The 20,141-nt window shown below is 39.3% G+C and overlaps 2 protein-coding genes across 4 annotated transcripts; both read right to left on the bottom strand.

Annotated features, from left to right (window-relative positions):
- Positions 1 to 49: 49 nt before the first annotated feature.
- On the bottom strand, positions 50 to 13,451 carry cfap52 (cilia and flagella associated protein 52). Of its 3 annotated transcripts, none has more exons than XM_086082787.1 (15): positions 13,316 to 13,451; positions 12,647 to 12,725; positions 12,152 to 12,351; positions 11,764 to 11,900; positions 11,375 to 11,503; positions 10,929 to 11,025; positions 10,307 to 10,423; positions 10,118 to 10,218; positions 9,789 to 9,959; positions 8,377 to 8,525; positions 7,473 to 7,618; positions 7,106 to 7,257; positions 5,822 to 5,927; positions 1,403 to 1,514; positions 50 to 1,079 (listed from the first exon to the last, which is right to left on the bottom strand). In XM_086082787.1, exons 2-15 carry the CDS (start codon positions 12,708 to 12,710, stop codon positions 898 to 900), a joined length of 1,863 nt encoding a protein of 620 aa, XP_085938913.1. In that variant the 5' UTR covers positions 12,711 to 12,725; positions 13,316 to 13,451; the 3' UTR covers positions 50 to 897. The 3 variants fall into 3 exon arrangements, with proteins under 3 accessions (XP_085938913.1, XP_085938912.1, XP_085938911.1); XM_086082786.1 differs by having other exon boundaries at positions 51 to 1,079; positions 12,647 to 12,738; positions 13,316 to 13,448; XM_086082785.1 differs by lacking the exon at positions 13,316 to 13,451 and having other exon boundaries at positions 51 to 1,079; positions 12,647 to 12,874.
- Positions 13,452 to 14,232: 781 nt separating this feature from the next.
- On the bottom strand, positions 14,233 to 20,062 carry LOC147169655 (uncharacterized). Its single transcript, XM_086084014.1, has 3 exons — positions 19,960 to 20,062; positions 18,829 to 18,883; positions 14,233 to 18,328 (listed from the first exon to the last, which is right to left on the bottom strand). Exons 2-3 carry the CDS (start codon positions 18,872 to 18,874, stop codon positions 17,181 to 17,183), a joined length of 1,194 nt encoding a protein of 397 aa, XP_085940140.1. The 5' UTR covers positions 18,875 to 18,883; positions 19,960 to 20,062; the 3' UTR covers positions 14,233 to 17,180.
- Between the last annotated feature and the right edge of the window lie 79 nt (positions 20,063 to 20,141).

Genomic DNA, 20,141 nt, shown 5'->3' with positions numbered 1-20,141 from the left:
GGATCCGTTCCAGCCTTATACCCATAAAAACAAAAATTGCTTTAAATTGTATTTTAATGGGACAAAAAACACTCCATAATATTGTACTTTATAAAAACGTACAGTAATTAAATTATTAAATCGAATTAAAAAGGGAGAAATAGTTCATTGTATGACGGACTGCAACTTGGTGTGTCCGACTTAATGACTTTTTGAAATATCAACAAACGAGTGAAATGGCAACAAGCACCTAAGAATAGAACATAATACACAGTATGAGAATATAAAATATAAACAGGAATAAAAACATCTGATTAACAGCTAGTATAAAATCAACCTAGCTCATCAATAAATCCTGTTGTTTTTTCAAATGAACAAAATTTTCATCTCACAATAAACTTTAATAAACACGATACAAGATGTACATTACAAAATGAACCTACAGCCGTCACTTTCTGTAGGCATAAAAAGCAGGATTGAAGAGATTTTGAATATTTCAATAATCAGCAGCCAAATCTAGACTGAACTGAAATACTTCCTGTTTGCATTTGTCTTCTTTCAAATTTATAGTATTAAACAAAATAGTGTGATGTCACAAGTAGTCAAAAAACCTAATAATAAACGGGAAGCAGAACAAAATAGTTTGAAACTGTAAAAAAAACAAAAACCATGAAATAGCGGGATTGCCAACCTAGAACCCGCGATCGTGCAGTAGTCCAAAGTCCACTGCTGTAGTAAAAGTGTTGATGACGAAAGTTTGAGTGCAAAATGGAATATTTTCCATGTTCCGTGATTTCCCATGGGACAAAAAAACCGGAACAATCACTGTACTGCATCGCTCTTCCAATATACTGTATGTGGGCCAATGAGAAGTAGAAATGGACTAACTCCGTTACTTGTCCAGACCGTCACGCTCCATCACTCCAAGGCGGGGTGAGGAAACTTCCAGCGCATGACGGCTCCGTCCGCGCTGGCGCTGATGAGCGTGCTGTTGTTGCAGCAGATCTCCACGCTGGTGATGGCTCCGCCGTGAGCTTTTCCCACGTGGGTGACCTTACCTTCCATGTAGTCCCACACCCTCACCAGCTTGTCTTCGCCACCTGCCAGAGAAAAGCCGTCAAATATTCATTTGATTTAATTCAACTTAATTGTGAAAACAAAAACCATGCATCCATTTTCTATAGTGCTTGTCCTCATTAGGGTCACGCATGTGTTGGCGCTAACCCTCCAAACTGTAGACATTATGCACAAAAAAACAGACAAATCCACATTACTGAATCGGCAAAACCTCCTTGGTGAAGTAGATGTTATTTAGGAGGAAAAAACCTTGAGACAATTACTACCAGCATTTTCAATCACTGTGCGTGGCGTGGCTCAAAGTGGGACGAGACAGTACGGAAGCAGCTGCCTAATGGTCCATTACCTGTCACAAAGAATCTGCCGTCATGGGAGATGTGCAAGCAGTTGATGGTCGACGTCTGCGCGTCCTGCAGCTCTCTGATTGCTGTCCCGTCGTGCACATCCCAGTAGACGATCTGCACAGGTAGCCGACAGTTATTTATCTGACAGCGGCAATAAAAAGATGGACCAAGATGTATTTGTTATGTAAGGCCGACTTTGTGTTTTTTTTTTGTTTTTTATACAGAGTTCTCGCTTGCTGTCTTCATTACTTTTTCCAGTGACAGATAACACATTACTGACCATATTAGCTTTCAGTGCTTTTCAATTCAAATTGTTAAGTCACTACTTTGTATTAACCCTATAAATCCTGAACCATGAAATATATGAGAAAATTCTGATTATTTGTAAATAGAGTATTTATTGGTCCTTTTGAACAAACAAACAAAAAAACGTTTTTCCACATATGACTTTTGATTTGTGTCGTATTTGAAACAGCCAATCACAATGCTTTAAATTTGTACATTTATAACTGTCAAAAATATAATAACAGACATATCAAACACATTAGTATTACCAAAAATCAGAGAGAACATTTCTCTTGCAAAGACATCAGCTGGGTGACACTGCCCTCTAATGGATTATCTGTGCAATGCATGTGTCAGATCTTATACATCAGGGTTTTTACGGTGGGGGGTATTATACACATGAAATAGAGGGCTCAAAATGTCTTGTATTTAATATGATACGTTTGGCATTATAGGGTTAAATTAAAAAAAGAGTAACTGGGAGCCTTTGTTTACTTAGCAGAAATTACCAGGCACAATTAGAGGTAAGGGAGAGGCCCTAATTTTTCTAAATTTGATATTTCTGTTTAATAATACGATAGACCTTTAACATACTTTTTTCCCCACATAAACACTTAATTTAAATAATATATATAAAAATAAAACAAGTATTAAAAAATCAAGGTAATCTAAGATATTCTCTATTAGTGGATTTTATGTTTTTTTAGGGGGGAAAGTGAGTATTTGAGGTGAAGCACTTGTTTGTTCAAGTGGTCAATTCTAACGACTATAAACTGAGGGAACGGTGTTAATTTGAGCAGAGGCCTTCATTTGACGATATGTGGCATTTACAGTTTTGGTTTTATTTTTAAACTGTTACTTTGTTTTATGAAGGACTTCATCAGTGCTTCTGTGCTATTATTGTTACAAGATTCTCTCAATAATTTAGTCAGATTTTATATTTTATATAAAAAATGACAAATCTATAGTGTCATCTTCTGCCATGTGTCAGCCTGTTTAAATATGCTAAGGTTGAAACTATGCTTACTAAATGGAAGCCAAAGTTAATCATCCCTGAGGCTTTTCAGCTGTCGAAGTCTGACAAAAAAAAAGACGATTGTTGTTTGTGGTTATTTATAGAACAGGTAACAAAAACATTACGGTGGTGCACACGAACACATAATTTTTTTTTTGTTATTGAGGGCAGCACTGATTATATAAATGAAACAAAAAAGATTTAATGACATATTAGTTTGTTATTCACTCACAAAGCAAACATATTATGGAAAACTGACATTTTAATTGTTTGTATACAAATTAATAATATGTCTCTGTACTGTAATCGACCAAGTAAGAAATATTTTTGGAATTCATTAAAAAAGCGAATATTAATGCTATTTTAGATTGAAAACAGCAAAGAAACGCTACGGTTTATCAAGAATTACAAAAGCAAACTCATACGACATCTCACGGCACAGTCACTTCCTGTTCTTCTTTTTTTTTTTTTTTTAATTACTGGTGAATCACATCTCTTAATGGTGTACTGTATACCGCCACCGACAGCGGCGGAGTACCCTCTCAATATTTGCAAAAGAGGAACAGATAGAAACAAGCATAAATCGCATGTCCATTTTGCGCATTTTCAGTAAATTTGCTTAAAAATTTGAAAACAATTGGATGGAAACCTGACTATTGGTTAAATTATCTGCCTGTGGCTTGCGCACGTGCCACGCGTTGGCAGTATGGACACGGACGGGTGAACATCTGCTCGGTAACGGAAGGAGTCTCCATAAGTATATCAGTAACATCACAAAAAGTGATTGATGTGTTGCTTGTTGCTCGAGTGGTCGTATCTCACAAAAACTCTGTCGAGCAATGGCTCATCTTTTGAAAATTAGATGAGTCACTACAAAATACGTCCGAATACTCAACTATTTAATGCAATAATTGATAGTGGCCGCGCTATTCTGTATATAATTGCTATGGAATACATTAGATTGTTGAAGGCTAATAATTTCAAAAAGGAAGAACCAACATCATTTTAAAAAAACAACAACAGCACACAAACAAGTGTAAATCTCTTCAAGTTACCCCCAAACATCTCGTCTTTTGTTTTCCTCAGACTCTTGGCGTTTTCCAGTCACGACCTCTCCCTGCCTCATCTCATTTGAGCAGCTTATTAGCGCCGCCGCCTGTGCGACTTTTCTTGGCCCATCTGTGTTCTCGGGGGGGGGGAAACCGAGCCGCGGTCCAAAGCTGAGCCGCGCATATATATATATATATATTAGGTTAATAGACAATTATAATTTTTCTGTAAGTGTGAATAAGAGTGTAAATTCTCTCTTTTCTGTGTGTCCTATAATTGACTGCTTACCAGTCCAGTGTGGACCGTGCCTCGCACCCGCCCGCGACCCTAACGAGGGCAAACACTATAGCAAATGGACGGATGGATGCCCAGGATAACCATCTAGCTTCAAGGCAGTGGATCTGATGCACCAGGATCTCTAATGAGTTGAGTTTTTGGGCACAATTCAGTCGTATCGCGATATTGGGACTGGACAGCTCTCACATCACATCGCTTTAGTATATTTGTAAAGCGCTGGCCTAAGCGGGCCGATACGGGCGTATTCATCTGCCTGCAGACAGTGTGCCTGTGTCCTGGGATGAGCAGATGGTGGAATTGGCTGGCGCGAGGCTGGCGTCGGCACATCCGCACGCAGGAAGGCATGAGCGCTGCCCTGCATGCATCCTTCGTCACGGTTGTGCTAATCAGCGCAAGTTTGCAGGAAGTAATGAAATGCATTACTAGGGTACGTCGTTTCTTAGTGTGCTTCAATAGATTTCTAAGATAGCTGTACTTTAGTATTCTTTTTTTTTTTGTACTGTTTATTTGTACTGCTTACACTCTGATGGATAGGTTTAAAAAAAAATGCCCACAGATGGTTGCACTAGTCTAAACATGCCATTCTGATTAAAGGGGACGTCAATCCCCCAAAAATATATTGACAATAATATGTTCTATGCTGCCCCCACTAGTCTAAATATGATAATCTGGTTAATATATGTTAGTGGAATATGAGTTAAGCAACAAAATCTAGCAGTTTTTAGCCATATCACAAGGAGGCCATTTTGGCACTTGCTGTCAAGTGAAAATGACATCACAGTTGCTCAGGGCTCAGGTAACAACCAATCACAGCTCGGTTCAGAAAACAGGTGATCTGTGATTGGTCATTGCCTGAGCCCTGAGCAACGTCAAGGCTCGCGCACCAGTTGTAAGTAAGGCACTATAATGTCATCTTCAGTCGACAGCGAAAAGTGGCAAAATGGCCGCCCCGAGATGGATCAAAACAGCTGGATTTTGCTTCATAGCTCATATTCCATAAATGTAATAGTATTCAGAGTGTCATGTTTGGACTAGTGAGGTCACATATAACATATTATTGTCAAGAAATGTTTATGGTTGATTTCCCCTTTAATATTGTGTTTGTAATCGAACAAAAAACAGACATTTAAGGATTTTTTTTATTTTTATGCTAGCTAATTTAGCATCTTTTGTTATTCAGTTCACAAGGTTAGTAAAGCTATGGGAACTTGTTTTGATAGCATGAAAATCAAGCCGACGCTAGCTGGCTCTTAAACAGCATGCAACACTATAATTGACAGTTTAAAAAAAAATATATATTTTTTAAACTTTTGTAAGTTTTTGAGTTTGTACTTATGTGTCTTCGATGTCCCTTGGCATGTCTGATGAGAGGAGTGTGCTCAGGTTAAAGGGGTGTGTGGATGCAGTGCACACACATTAGTGGAACAAGGACGGAGCCGGCCTAAGTACGACGAGCCAAGAAATACACGACGGGCTTTGCAAACTAATCTGAGCACGTTTGTGTGTGCGTGTGTGTGTTGTGCCCGTGGTCGCCGTGGGAGACCGCGCTAATCGTAGCACAGCAGCAGGCTTCTCGCTTCTGCTCGGCTCAGTGAGTGGAAAATATTATGATGCAATAATGAGACATTTAGATTAGCAGGCATGTTTACCCCCGATTTATTTATGTTTCTTAACGTGACATATTTTGGCTGAAAATCGGAAAGTGTCAAGATGGAGTCTGTCCACTGGTAACTAAACATTGAGGGGGAATGGAAATAACGTCGGCGAAACCTACCCTTTTGTCGGTGCCGCTGGTGACAATCTGGTGTTCTTCAGGATGGTAGCACACGGTCTTGAATGATGAGTTTTTGGTAATTATCTTCCGAATCCGCACAAATTTCCTACATAAAAACATTCAACAGAACATTTATTGGTGCTTGACCTGTCTCGTGCCAAAAACTATAAACTTTGTTTTGTTTAAATTTAGAGATAATTTGTTGGTGTCAAACCAAATTTTTAAGGCTTTTAATTCATTTTCCACCGTAATCAGAAGCTGTTTCAGATTTTCTCCAGAGCAATAGAAAGTTGTGTCATCAGCAAACAAAACACTTTTAAGTATTTTGGAGACACAGCAGATATTGTTTATATATATATAATACAAATAACTTAGGGCCAAGCACCAGCCCTTGGGGAACGGCATGAGAGATCATCAATTGTTTTGATTGTATGTTGTTGAACTGCAAATACTGATATCTGTTATCTAAGTAACTTTTAATCCATTTATATGCTAAGTCTCTTATGCCATATCTCTCTAATTTATTCAATAATATACTATGATGTATAGTATCCAATAAGTTTTTTTTAAATCAATAAAAATCCCAATAGTAAATTCTTAATTATTTATACTTGTAGCTATAGCTTCTACAAGTTCCATGACTGCCATCGAGGTTGATCGTTTTTCTCTAAATCCATATTGATTTTCACTTAAGAGCTTGTGTTTCTTGATGAAAATGTCCAGTCTATGTGAAAAAAAGTTTTTGACTAAAAAGACTTAACATAATTTTTTGGGTCAAATTTAACCCTGTTTGGCGTCAATAACAAAGTGAAATTTCATGCTTTTCAATGAGAGCGCCCTTTCACTGCGTGAAATGCTGCATTTGATAACATGGGAAATTGCTGGATTTATCCCACTTAGATCGCGTCAGTTCCAACCTCAAAACATTTGAGGCAAATTTAAATACAAGACATGATTGCGTTAACCAGAACAATAATTTATCGGCCATCTTTGTTGTTTACATTTGCCTCAAACGTTTTAAGGTCAGAACTGGGACACTCCGAGTGGGATAATCCTACTTCAAACCTTCATCGAATGCACCAGAAGACCGCCATTTTGACTTGTGACAAAAGCTCGGAATAGTCAATGGCCGCTCTTTGCAGAGGATAAAGAACATTATGTGAAGGTATTGTAAACCTCATCCATTAGTTCATTGATATTTCAAGGCAAGACTGTAATGCATCCATCATGAAATGTCACCCAAAGTAGAGTGTGTGTGTGTGGTTTGGTTGCGAGGCAACTCACTCAATGTCCCAGAGGATGCAGGTTCCGTCCATGCTGGCAGTGATCGACTCCTTATCATCGCTCTTGATCTGGACAGACCTGACCATGGCTTTGTGCTCCGTCAAGAACGCAAGCTGTCGTTGGCCGTGCCCCAGCAGTTCCCAAACGCACACCTACGTTGGGTTCATTAAACATACTTACTTAGTTATTAATACATCGCCTGAGGTGAATCTCGACTTGTCACGTCGATTATGAGGGAGTGAAATGCCACAAAAACATTACACACAAAAATTACTTTCTCCCCTTGGTGACACCAAGTCATGTTTTACTGCTAATGACTAATCTAGGAACCTAGGTTGTGTCATCATCATCATCATGCAAGACTGACCGTTCCGTCCTGCCCCCCACTGACAATTTTCTTGCAGTCCATAGACCCCTTGATGGCCGACACGCCATTTCGGTGCGCATTGTCAATAATGAGCATGAGACGGCCACTCTGCGGGGCAAATATGCGGATCTTTCCGTCGTTCCAACCTGTGAGAAGACGAAAATAGAAACGTGATCAACTCCATCTTGGACTGGTCGCCAGCCAATCACAGGACATATATTACACTAACAACCATTTATTCACCCTCACATTCGCACCAATAGGCAATTTGGAGTCTTCACCCTCTCGAACCCTACACATCCTGGTCACCACCTCTTCACTTCACATTATTTGCTTGATGACTGTCCTCAGCTGTCATCAGTTGGTACTGCAGCACATATTATATACCCTTACATTATGTAGACTCTCTATATTCACTCTATGTATCATTTCTTTGTTTGCCATCATAGTTGCATGGTACTAAAAAACCTGTGACGCTCACACTACCGGAGACAAATTCCTTTTGTGTCTTTACATATAGGGCCAATAAAGATGATTCCGATCAAATTAACCGCTCATGCTTGTTCATGCTAAGCTAATGGTTAGCACGGCGGCCTCAGAGTTTTGGGGACAAATCTCCCCTCGGGTCATCATTCTCTGTAGTTTACATGTCCTCCTCATGCTAATAATAAATAATAATAATAATAATGCATTTTATTTAAAGGCACCTTTTTGGCACTCAAGAGCACTGTACAATGTTACATGAAGTTAAATGAAATGACAATAAAAAGTAGAATAAAGGAAATGTTTAAAAAATTAAATAATTATACAGTAATATATATAATAATTATAATACTAAATTAATTAAATCATTCAAAAAATTGTCTAAAGTCTATACCGAGGGGTTGCGTGTATTGATTCCTACCAGTGACAATGCTGTGTCCGTCAATCATCAGGTGCAAAGAGTTACAGGTAAGGCAAGGTACTGGGATCCTTAGCAGCTCTTTGGACTTGTCGATGTGCCACACCCTGATGTCCTCCTCTGAGCCGGAGACAAACAACTCGGAGGAGCCGCTGATGACACATGACAAAAAGCAACAAAAGCTGGAGATGAAGATCTGTAGCTGGCAGCAAGATATAAATGCGAGAGGTGAGAAAAGTATTCAGTGTGGGTGAGGTTCCTTGTGAAGTTGACATGATTTATGACAATGTGTATTGTCTAGTACTAGTTCTAAAACAATAAACCAACATCAAGGAAACCTGGTATAGAAGTGGGCTCACTTATTGTCCTAGTTTAACTACAAACAGGATGCCATAAATAAAAAGTTGAATAATTATTGTATGAATCCATATCATATGTGCGCTATTATGTCAATTATAATTATCATTAATCATTTTAAAGGGTTACCTGACGCATTTCAGCATTAAGGAGATAATATTTCGTCTATAATTAATGTAATGTTATTATTTTTCATGTACAATCAATACCTTTAATAACACATTTTGCCACTTGCTGTCGACTGAAGATGACATCACACTCCTCAGGAAACAGGTAGCGACCAATCACGGCTCACTTTGCTATAGTCACATGACCAAATCCAGAAAACAAGTGAGCTGTGATTGGTCATTACCTGTTTCCTGAGCACCTGTGATGTAATTTTCAGTCGACAACAAATGACAAAAAAAAACATGTGTAAGGTATTAATTGTACATGAAAAGTAATGACGTTATTGAATTAATTCTACAGAAAATATTATAAAACTTAATACTGCTGAAAATGGCTAAATGATTCAAGTATCCCTTTAATTGACATCTATGTATTTACTCATTGTCAAAACTCATCCTTTGAATTCTCAAATTAAAATCAAATCAAATGCCTAAAAATACGAGTAAGAATTGCATTTATTACTACTACTGCTACTAATACCTAAAAGTTATAATAGTAATAATAGTAAATAACTATAACCTACTTTAGTCATTATGGAGACATTTTCTCCCCAATAATTTCAATATAACAGCTATCAATAGTAAGAATGCATTGAGCTGTAATAGATAAGAAAGGTAAATGTGCTTATACTGCTCTCTAGTGTTGTTAGTGGGTACTGAACTCCATACTAGCTATTTTTGAGAACATGTTTTCATCCACAGGAACTGCAGACTATTTCTATAATTGGATAAGGAAGGAACTTGAATTAGCAGTCTAAGGCTACATCAGTCTCCTCAGTTTATGTCTATCCAACTTGTTTTTCAGTACAAAGCTGAAAGGATGCCTGCGGCGTATATACTAATATAGTCAATGAGAGTATAGCCCTTTTTATGTGTGACCCCGCTACTCACTAAGCGATGGAGACGTCCTTGACGGCGCCATGATGATTGGTGGAGATGAGCTCGGCTTTGAAGTTCTGCAGATCGAGGCAGTAGATCTCGGAAGCATCCGTGCCAGCGAAAAAGTGGCGGCCGTCGTCTTTGAGAGCGATGGACGTCACCCCGTTGTTCATCTGCACTTGTCTAATGTGGGGGGGGGGGGGGGGGAGTAAGTCTGGCACGTTCCCAAACAGGGAACTTATCACTCCAAAATGATCATTTATAACAAAGTGCTTTGCCACCATCTTGTGGCATCTATTGGCAGTTCCAAATCTTTTTTAGTGGGAGGTACTAGTACTCACTTGATAGCTTTGAAGTTGGTCGTGGAGCACAGTGTCAAGGTGCCAAATCCAGAACCAACAAGTAGTTCACCCGTACTTAATGCCTTTAGGACATTGGCTCCCTGTGCATGAAAGACATTGGAAACCCCCCACAAAATAAAAAATGATTCTCCCAAAGCTAGATTTGGATACTCTTGTGGGGATACTCACCAGATCGTGTTTGGTTTTCATGGGACCATAGTCGCTCAGACACTTTGTCTTGGTGTGAATTTTCAAGATGTCGCCACTGGAAGTGCCGCAGAAGATGTACTCATCGTTCGGTGCGAACTTTAAGGACAAATATGACAGTGTGAGCGGTCCACAGTCCTTAGCTTGGACTGATCGGCATACTCAAATTCATACCTCTGGACAATTTACAGTCTTCCGAATCTAGTCAAACATATTCTAATGATAAAATTACAAGGAAAAGCTCAGAATGATGCTTTGTGAATACAAATTAATAACAAGTGAGACCACTTGTACTACAATCTCTCCAAAGAGAGAGACAAATCACATCAATTCCAAAATCAATTATCTTAATCAATAACCTGTCGATTAGGAATTTATGGCTTAAATAGAAACAACACTATCTATTATTGCTGAAATAAAAACTTGTTTCGCATTGGAGTAGTTTAGTTTTCCATGGTGAGGAAATGCAACATTCACTGATGCTGTGATAAGTAGTTTGCGAGTCGGCGTAGCGTTGTTTTTCTCTAACTGGCCTTCGTCCGCTTTTGCACTTGAACCCGTGATTTATTTGCATTCAAAAAATTTAACTTCATACGATACGCACCTCTACGCACCTCACTGTCCTCTTCAGTTTGCCCAGTATACAGTTTGTAGGTTTGATCTTGTTGAACTGATCCAGCTCCCAGATCTGCAAAGTTGACCTGCAACAATCACAAATTAGTTTTTTTTTGTTTGTTTTTTGTTAACCGGGATCCCGGCTAGCCGTTACACAGCCACAATATCCAGGGGAAAGTGGCATTTTCGTAATAAGAGGGAGCATATTGTGAAATGAAAATCAGTAAGGTCAGTCAATGAATTACATTCCATAGAGTGATTAAAAACTCTCTTGATCAAAAAGAACTGATGCCAAATCTGAACTTATATATATTTTTAAAGTTGAATACCTTCATTAATGCATTGATAAATTCCAAATTATTTGGATTGTATTAACGAGATAAATTGACAGCATTCGAAACAAAAAAATGATGAAGCTTGAGATCATTCACCCACCTGCCAGCACAGACGAAAATGTTGTCGTTTGTGTTGGAGTACTTGACGGTGAGGCGGTGACATAAACTCAAAGGGACCGCTGCAGCTGAACTAATGGCCTGCTTGGTCACAAGGTTCCACAAGAGGATTCTAAGACAAAACATACAAAACTGTTAAATTGGGATGAAAAAACTTGAGGGAGCCTCTTAAGCTGCTCAAAACTTAGCTGCACAATTTTTGATTTGCTTTTCATTTCCTTTTTTTTTTTTGGCGGCACTTCATTTAAATTGAAATTAATTGTTAGACATTAAAACTTCTACTGTTCGGATGGACTGTTATAATTGCACACACACTTCAATATGAGACAGCGCCACATTTTCACTATTCTATTGAACAAGCATGAGATTTGCCTTCCATCGTCTTGACCCCCGAGGGACACCAGATACTTGTCATTGGGAGAAAAGGCCAACGCCTCCACCTTCGATTCGTGGATCACAAACTTAGAGTACAAGCATCGCGTGGCGTACTCCCAGACGATTATCTCGGCCTAGGGAACGAGCACACATATGTTGAAAATTGGAATTAAACCGTAATTAAAAAACTGTTTATTGAAGGAAATACAGTGGATATAAAGTCTACACACCCCTGTTCAAATTATCTCTTTTTTTTTTTTTTTTTATCTTACGTCTCTCAAATATTGACCGGGGTGTGCAGACTTTTCACAACCACCTGATATAATGGCATTTGAATGACATGGTTGAGTTGGTGGGAGAATGATCTTTTGTCTCTGAAAGCTACCTCAAAGTCATTGTAATTGACTTGTCCAGAGGCAATATACACTCCACTTTTAGACATGGAGAGACAGGATACGTCGCTGGTGTGACCGTGCAGGAAGTGCCTCTTGCTATCTTTTATCCGTGCCACGACGACGGTACAGCCCAGAGGATAGATGAGGTGCTCTTTGTCCGGATGCAGTCTCATGCCAAAGTGCACTTGTCCTGAAATCACAAAGGGAAGCACGCAGATCACGCCGACTGACTTCTAATTTGTCCTTTATTTAAAATTTATTAAACTTAAAGGTGAGGTCTTTAGTTTTCACTTCTTAAACACTGGATGTATAAAACATGTCATTTTTGCTTTTAGCTACATGCTACTTACGTTAGCATTTGCTTGGGAGCGTTCATTTGTAGCATATAATTTTGAGTTTTTATATCATTATTATTATTTTCTAAGGTTCGAATAAAACACATGAAATACTCACATTTGATAGTTTTTTTTTGTTAGGAAACTTACCGTTGAAGCCGGAAACTGCTGCCAGTTCAAGCGGAGTATACACTTTTGGTTCCAGGTGTTCCATGTTGCTAAAAATCCACTGTACAATGACTCTACAAAATTAGATTTTTTAAATACATATTATATTTAAAAAATAATATACATTTATGTCATTAAAACGACTTTAAAGACAACAAAATCTTCACACAAGTGGAAGCTGCCTACTTCACTTCTTTGCCCTTTTTTACGCGTAAACTCGCGCAGTGTGACGTCACTAAGATTAATAGTTCGATAGCGGGGGCGTATACCAGGCGTCATTTGACGCCTTAATAAATACAGCCAGCTACTGCTAATCATTGATGTAAGTTATCTTTTTTTGAATACGACTTTTATACTAACTACATCGAAATGCAACACTGTCCCTTCGTGTCGTTAAATTACATAACAAAAATACTGGAAGCGAAATTGTACATTTTAATTGAACTGCAATGTACACCCTTGGTAATCTAAAACGCCGTTTGTCACGATGGTTTAGACTACTTTCAGATCGTGTATGCGCTTTTTTGTTTTTTTAATTGTGGATTAGTAGAACAATAGTATACCTTTCTAAAATATGCATTAAAAAATATGCTCGAAACTCCGACATAGACGTACGTATAGTTTGACGTGCAAAGTTGTTGTACAACTTACCGTTGAAGTTACCTAAAGCCTGTATTTCAAGTAAAGAATGACTACATTGAAAGTACTTAATTTGACATTCTCTCGAAACATAGCTTATTTTCGCTAAACGCTGATCGTTGTCCACGAACCACTAACAAACGTTGCCTAGCAACGGCCGACCTGCTAATCTCGTCCCCTTCCTCCCTTCAACGCTTCCCATTCGCCCTGCCCTTTATTTAGTATTTTCTTCAGACATTCCTGTCGACACAAGCGTAGCAGTTGAGCCTGAGTACTCACAGAAAACCCTCTAATAGTACAATTGTTCATTAACGGGGTATTTCTAATCATTTTTATGAGGAAAAATTGATTTGATATGCGAGTAAAATGAGTAACAAACTTGATCACCGAGCAAATAAACTAATGTTAAGGCAAGGTACAATTGTATTTCCTAATGCACAGTCTGTTTAATATAACTGAACAATTAATCGAATTCAAATAGACATGGCAATATAGCAAATTACAATTTTCAAATCACAACGGCTGAAGCCCCAAGATTATGTGACCAAACCAGATTTGTCGGTATTAATGTAATCTGATTTATGATGACGTTTTCTCCACATTTGGTGGGTAGAACTTTGTTAAATTGTAGTAGTGTATGCCTAAAATACTTCAAAGGTTTTAGTAACTTAACTCTAATCAAATCATATTTTATTTACCATAAGTTTATGACCGAAACATTAGCGCTTTAAGAATTTACACTTTAGACAGAACATGATGTAGTCTAGTAGTATTAAGACAGCTCCACCCTGAAAGGGATCATGATGAGTGACCTGGAGTATGACAGTAGGAAGACAACGTTTTTATTTTTACACAACTCACGAGTAACAATGACAGCAGGATATTGGTTCATTTTCACGACAAAGCATGCAAAAAGTAGAAAACCTCTCCACGATCTGTGACTGGTTTATTATAGCTTGGCTTAACATACACCATAAGCAATTAAGTATTGGGACACTTTTACAGTATAATGGAAGGTTGTTGATTAATCACATTTTTAAGAAACGTACTGAAAATGGATTGCGCTACTTAGCTATACAACAAGCAGTCGCCTTTGATTCAAGGAAACAGGATTTTCAGAACATTCAACCTCACAAAAGTGCTTCCATTGCAATGCTGCTCTAAAGTAAGAGATATTTTTCAACCTATCCTGTTATTCGCTGGAGAGAAAAAAAACTCATCCATTTGCTCTTTTTGTGCTTTCTGAAATGATCACAACATGGAGTCAAAGTCGTGTCGAATAGAAAAGTAGTGCTTTGGTGCCACCCTGGTGTCAAGGAAATAAGTTGAAATTGGGGCTGGAGAAGCTTCTTTGAAACAGGCCAATGCTATGTCTAATACAAAAGTAGTGTTTTGTCACCATCTTGTGGTATCTAGAGGCAATTATAAAACTTTGTAAGCGGCGTCAATTACTCGTAGGTTTTCACTATTCGCGGTCACTCTTTCCTGTAGTGAGCTAACCCAAGCTACGAAAAGGCTGGTGTACAAGCTAGTGGCGTTAGCGTTACTCATCTCTGCATTTCCTCAAATTGTGCGTACATCTGATGGCTGTTACTCAATCGACAGTCCTCAGCTGGTTGTTTGCAGACAGTACAAAATATCAAAAACCCCAAATAAAACAAAGAAGCACATCTTAACTTACACTATTTTCCAAAATTGTCTTATTTTGAAAGGGTAGCGCTGGAGTGTTTACTGAAGAGTACTTAACATGAGCACGGGTTTTTAAAGGGATATGTGACTCGTTTAGCCATTTTCAACAAAAACAAGTTAATATTTTGGCTTAAGTTGATTTGATAATTATTTTTCCTGTACGATTAAAATTAAAGATATATTTTGCCACTTGCTATTGACTGCAAATGATATCACAGTTGCTCAAAGCTCAGGATGTTTTCTTTGGTCGTTAAATGAGCCCTGAGCACAGATGTCATGTTCAGTCAACACCAAGTAGCAAAATGTGTTTTAAAGGTATTAATTGTACATGAAAAATAATGTCTTTGAAATATTGGGATCTTAGTGCTGAAAATGGCTAAATGAGTTAAGTATCCCTTTAAAAGGTGGATTTTATGTACACCGAGAAATAAAAAGGGACAGAAACTCCATCCTGTGTTGTGAAATGGTTGATTTTGATGAAGTTGAACTTGCAGTTTTCGTCCATTTGATTAACTTTTACATATGCTGTTTTGTTGTGCTTAATGCAGACATCCATCCATCCTTTTTTTTTTTTTACTTATTGGGTGGAGAGTGAGCTTGAACCTCAGATGATCCCAGAGAGGTTGCGAATCTTTGTGGGAGGAAGCCGAAGTAACCCTAGAAAACCCGCACGCACCACTGGAAGGAGTTTGGAAAGACACAACACTATTATTTTCTCTTTCTTTAAATAGTTTCAATAATCTGCTTTGTGAAGAAGCACCATTGAAAACGTATGGATAGACGTTTAAAATGACGACGTGCTTTTAAAAGGTATTTTCTAAAATATTCCTCAGTTTTAACATCAAAGTCCCTGTAAAAGTGAAGCTTGTCTTCTATATCCGACACACCACGGAGAAGAGTGTTAACAACCCTGCCAAATTTAAATGATGGGAGAAAAAAAATAAACCAACAACATAAAATGAGGATGTTATTCCCCTTAAAGCCATCAATTCATTCGCAAGCTAACATGCTTCCAGGGCTCACTTGAAAATTTAAATAATACCAAGCTGTTCTGTAAACTCTGGCGTCCATTATGCTTTTTTTGGGGTGTAGTCATAGCTGGCTAGCTGACTGCATGCTGGAGTTGTAGAAATCAGTCTAGTAATAATAACTAACTCACAATGGTGCCGTATAACCACGGGTGCAAACAAAGGCACTAAAGACAAGTTATTAAAAAGTAGGGGAGAGGCCGCTGTTTTAGCCACGGCCAAAATTCAGGAAAACAGCTTAACACTCACTGTCGCTCCACAATTCAGTACAGAACACCGCGGTGCAGGAAATCGAGGGACGGATAGATAGATTGCAGCCTTTGCACGTTTTCATCAATTATTTTTTTAAAGTGTATATTGTATTTAGGGAACAAAATCTCTGAAATCACTTTAATGTCTCTTTAAAAGGGACAGTGTGTAGAAAGGTTTGATTTTTCAATGTTTATCATAAAAATCAACTTAATTTCAACAATATGCAAAAAAATAATCTATCACATCAACACCTTTCTTTCTTCTTTTTTTTTTACGAACGTAGTGATTGGTGGAAGGCTTGCAAAGTGTAGTCGCTCTGAGAACATCAACTTTGGTCATTGCATTCTATTAGTTTACCACTAGATGGCAAAAATAAAATAAAATAAAATCTACTCACTGTCCTTTTAATGACCATGGGCAAATGTGGGTTTGACCAGTAAAGCCCTGGATTTCTTATCAAAATCCCTTGATGTGACACATCGAAATGCCGGACTTGCTGTGCGAAGGCTACACAGCTGCAGCAATATCCTGATGTGTGAGGTTTTGTGTACAAATCAAAGGTGTCTTATAACAAAGTCATTTGTTACTGCTAACATGCAGTGGAAAAAAAAATAGACTTTTGATACATTTCAAAATAAAATGCTGGGTCATGGTCACATTAGGCAACCTGTCTTGGGAAACTAGTACAACAGTCAAATCTGTGCACAGTTGCACACTCATGCTGAAAAATGTTCCACATACATTTGTCCTAATTGTCTTGAATATAGACTGAAGGGGTCTCGTCCAACCCCCGATTGTTTTTACTGCATGATTAACAAGGGAACGGGAAACACCAGCGACCAGTTCCAAACAATCCTATAAAACATCCGTACATCACCGATACGATGCAAGTTACCGCACGTGTCCGTTCACAGGACAAGCTTGCCGTCTTCTCGACCGCACTGTTCCTCGGCAAGCTCTTGGAAGTCTTGTACGTTTTGTAGGTCTTTGACCCCATCCCTCATCATCTGCTTGTGAGCGTGCGTCCTGCGGTGTCTGCTCAGGCAGTGACTCCAGGAAAAGCTGCGGCCGCACGGCAAGCACATATACGGCCTCTCCCCGGTGTGCACCCGCTGGTGCAGGTTGAGCGACTTGTACCGGGTGAACGTGGCCCCGCACTCATTGCACGAGTACTTCTCGGACCGGACGTGGACGTTCTTCTCGTGCTCCTTCATGTTGCCCAGCTGCGAGAAGCCTTTGCCGCACACGGGGCAAAGGTGGGGCTTCTCTCCCGAGTGGATCAGCGAGTGAATGTTTAAATCCTGACGGGAGTAAAACCCCTTGTTGCAAGTCAAGCACACGAACGGCCGCTCCCCCGTGTGGCTCCTCATGTGCCTCTTCAGGCTCTCGGACCGGGCGAAGGTGCTCTCGCATTCGCTGCACTGAAAAGGTTTCTCCCCGGTGTGCGAGCGCTGGTGCCGGCCCAGCTCCGAGGCCTTGAAGAAGGACATGTCGCAGTCGGGGCAGTGGTGGGGCTTCTCCGGATTCTCCTGGTGCGTCTTCTCGTGAGCTTTGCAGTGGCCCATCTCGGAGAACCCCTTCCCGCAGAAGGAGCAGGTGAAAGGCCTCTCGCCCGTGTGCATTCGCTCGTGGCGAATACGCCTGTAAAGTTTATCGAATGTCTTGGCGCAGAAGGAACACTGGTGGGGCACCTTTGGTTTCCTGGCGTGGATGCTGCGATGCCGCACTAACCTGGAAGGCTTGTTGAAGACTTTACCGCAGTCGGGGCACGGGTGCTCCTTTGTCCGGTTGTGGGTGTCTTGGTGTCGTAACAGCTTCTCTTCTTCTTTGAAAGTCTTCTCGCAATGCACACATTGATGGCGAGTCTTTAAGGTCCTCGGCCTTGTGTGCACCGATTTGTGTCTGTTAAGCTTGGAAAGCCTGTCAAATATTTTGTTGCAAACGGTGCAAGGGTGGCTCTTGCGTTGTTTTTTCTTGGGCTTTTTGTCATCCTCTGGCTCGGAGTCATCGTTGGGGTCGGACGCTACGATATACTCAATGTCAAAGGCTTTGGTACCTGGTGAGCAAGCACATCAAAGAATCAGTATTTGAATGAAAAATGTAAGATAGTTATTTTGGATTACTGCTTATCCTGTTACCAGTTTATAAAAAAGGGGCGAGGCAAGTTCACACTGGACTGATTACCAGCCACAATCATGGGGTGATTGTCAATTAAGCATTGCCATGGAAAAATGACTACACTACAAACGAACCTATAATCCTGCTTTTAAAATGCACAGTTGTGGCTGGTAGAATGTGTGCTGGGCTTTGATTAATATTGCATTTGTGAAATAAAACATAAGACTAATTCAGCCATTTTCAACCCTACAAAGACTTTTTCATTTTACGTAAACAACGCCCCCTACTGTCCACTGAAATTGACAAAGTGGGCACAGGCTCACCATAAACGTCACAGATCACCCATTTTCTGGGTTTGGGCACATGACGTGGGCAAGGCGAGCCCTTGAATACACCTAAACATCAATTTCAAAAACACAAAGAGGTATCAATAGTTACTTTCGTCCGAGGAGTGATCTGTCACGGATGAACAGTCTTCCTCCATGACTGGGGCCTGGCAAAACACAGACACACTTTCCGCTAGATGAATGTTGCAAAAGACAGTGGCAAAGGATTCATTTTATCGACATTACTAAAACTGAGAATAGTTGCACCTCTATCCTCCAATACATATTTTTATATTCTTTAGCCAAATTTGATGGGTAATCTGTGGTTGTAATGCTACTCTGATCCATCAATTCCAATGCTAATTTCATGAATTTGATCAACTACAAATGTCTCTTAACTATGCAATATTTATTGCGCACTACGCATGAACTCATGGAGTGTTTGTACATTCTCAACTCATCGTTTATTTTTATCTGCATGTTTGACTGCACATTTAAACCGCACCACATCACTTGACCATCATGTGCAAACTTTTAGAAACGTTCATTGGGTCATCATTATTAAATGTTGTCTATTTATGTGTTTAGCCTGCTTTCCATTATTGCCAATCTTTTAAAAATTGATATATTATTCATAAAATGATACTAATATCACTGGAATCGTCTTCAAAGGGTATGTCAGATAATGGTACTCTACTGTAAATAAATTATTCTTCACTAATGGATCGCTGCACAGCCTTATTGATTACATGTTTACTAAACTAGGGGGGAAGCACACAGTGATGCTCGTTTTTCTTGCCAGTAAGCAGCACAGCTTGTGTTATGGTACGGCCACCAAGTTAGGCAATTTACGGTATTTTAGGGCGACACAGTAGTAAACTAGACCTTAGTCTAGGCAAGTTAATTAAGACGAAAAGTTGATCGTATTTTGGCGTATTAAGGCTTGTTAACTGTTAACATGATAGCAAAACAAGTGCGTTACTGAACCATTTCGAATGCATCTCAGCAAGTACGCAATGCATGCAAACACAACATAATGTATTTTGGCGTTAAGTCTAACGTTAGTATGTCTTGTATTGAAATTATGGCTAGTTTGTGCGCGGAGGTTATCCTTTTGTATGCATAAACGCTCAAGAGGAATGTTGTTAGCATTAGCTGCGTTCAAACATAATACACGAAATAAACACAAAATTATGCGAGGCCGTTAATGACACCGCGAAAACAATAAGAAAATAAACCTTACCTCTCTACTGATAAGGCAATACAGAGGTTTTCACATTTTAAACTGGACCTTGATTAAAAGTGAAAGAGGCCGAAGCAGCCGTTGCTACGCTTCTTCTTCTTCGTCTTGATTTGTGGCAGATGTGCATGTTTTGTGCGTTGCTGCCTCGCAATGGTTAAGCGATGAACAACTCTAACAGAGCC

This window comes from Leptonotus elevatus, chromosome 8 (genome assembly GCF_054856555.1).
Source record: "Leptonotus elevatus isolate MCC_2025b chromosome 8, RoL_Lele_1.0, whole genome shotgun sequence".
Taxonomy (NCBI): domain Eukaryota; kingdom Metazoa; phylum Chordata; class Actinopteri; order Syngnathiformes; family Syngnathidae; genus Leptonotus; species Leptonotus elevatus.
The sequence above is the reverse complement of the archived record's forward strand: the minus strand, read 5'-3'. Positions and strand labels throughout refer to the sequence as shown.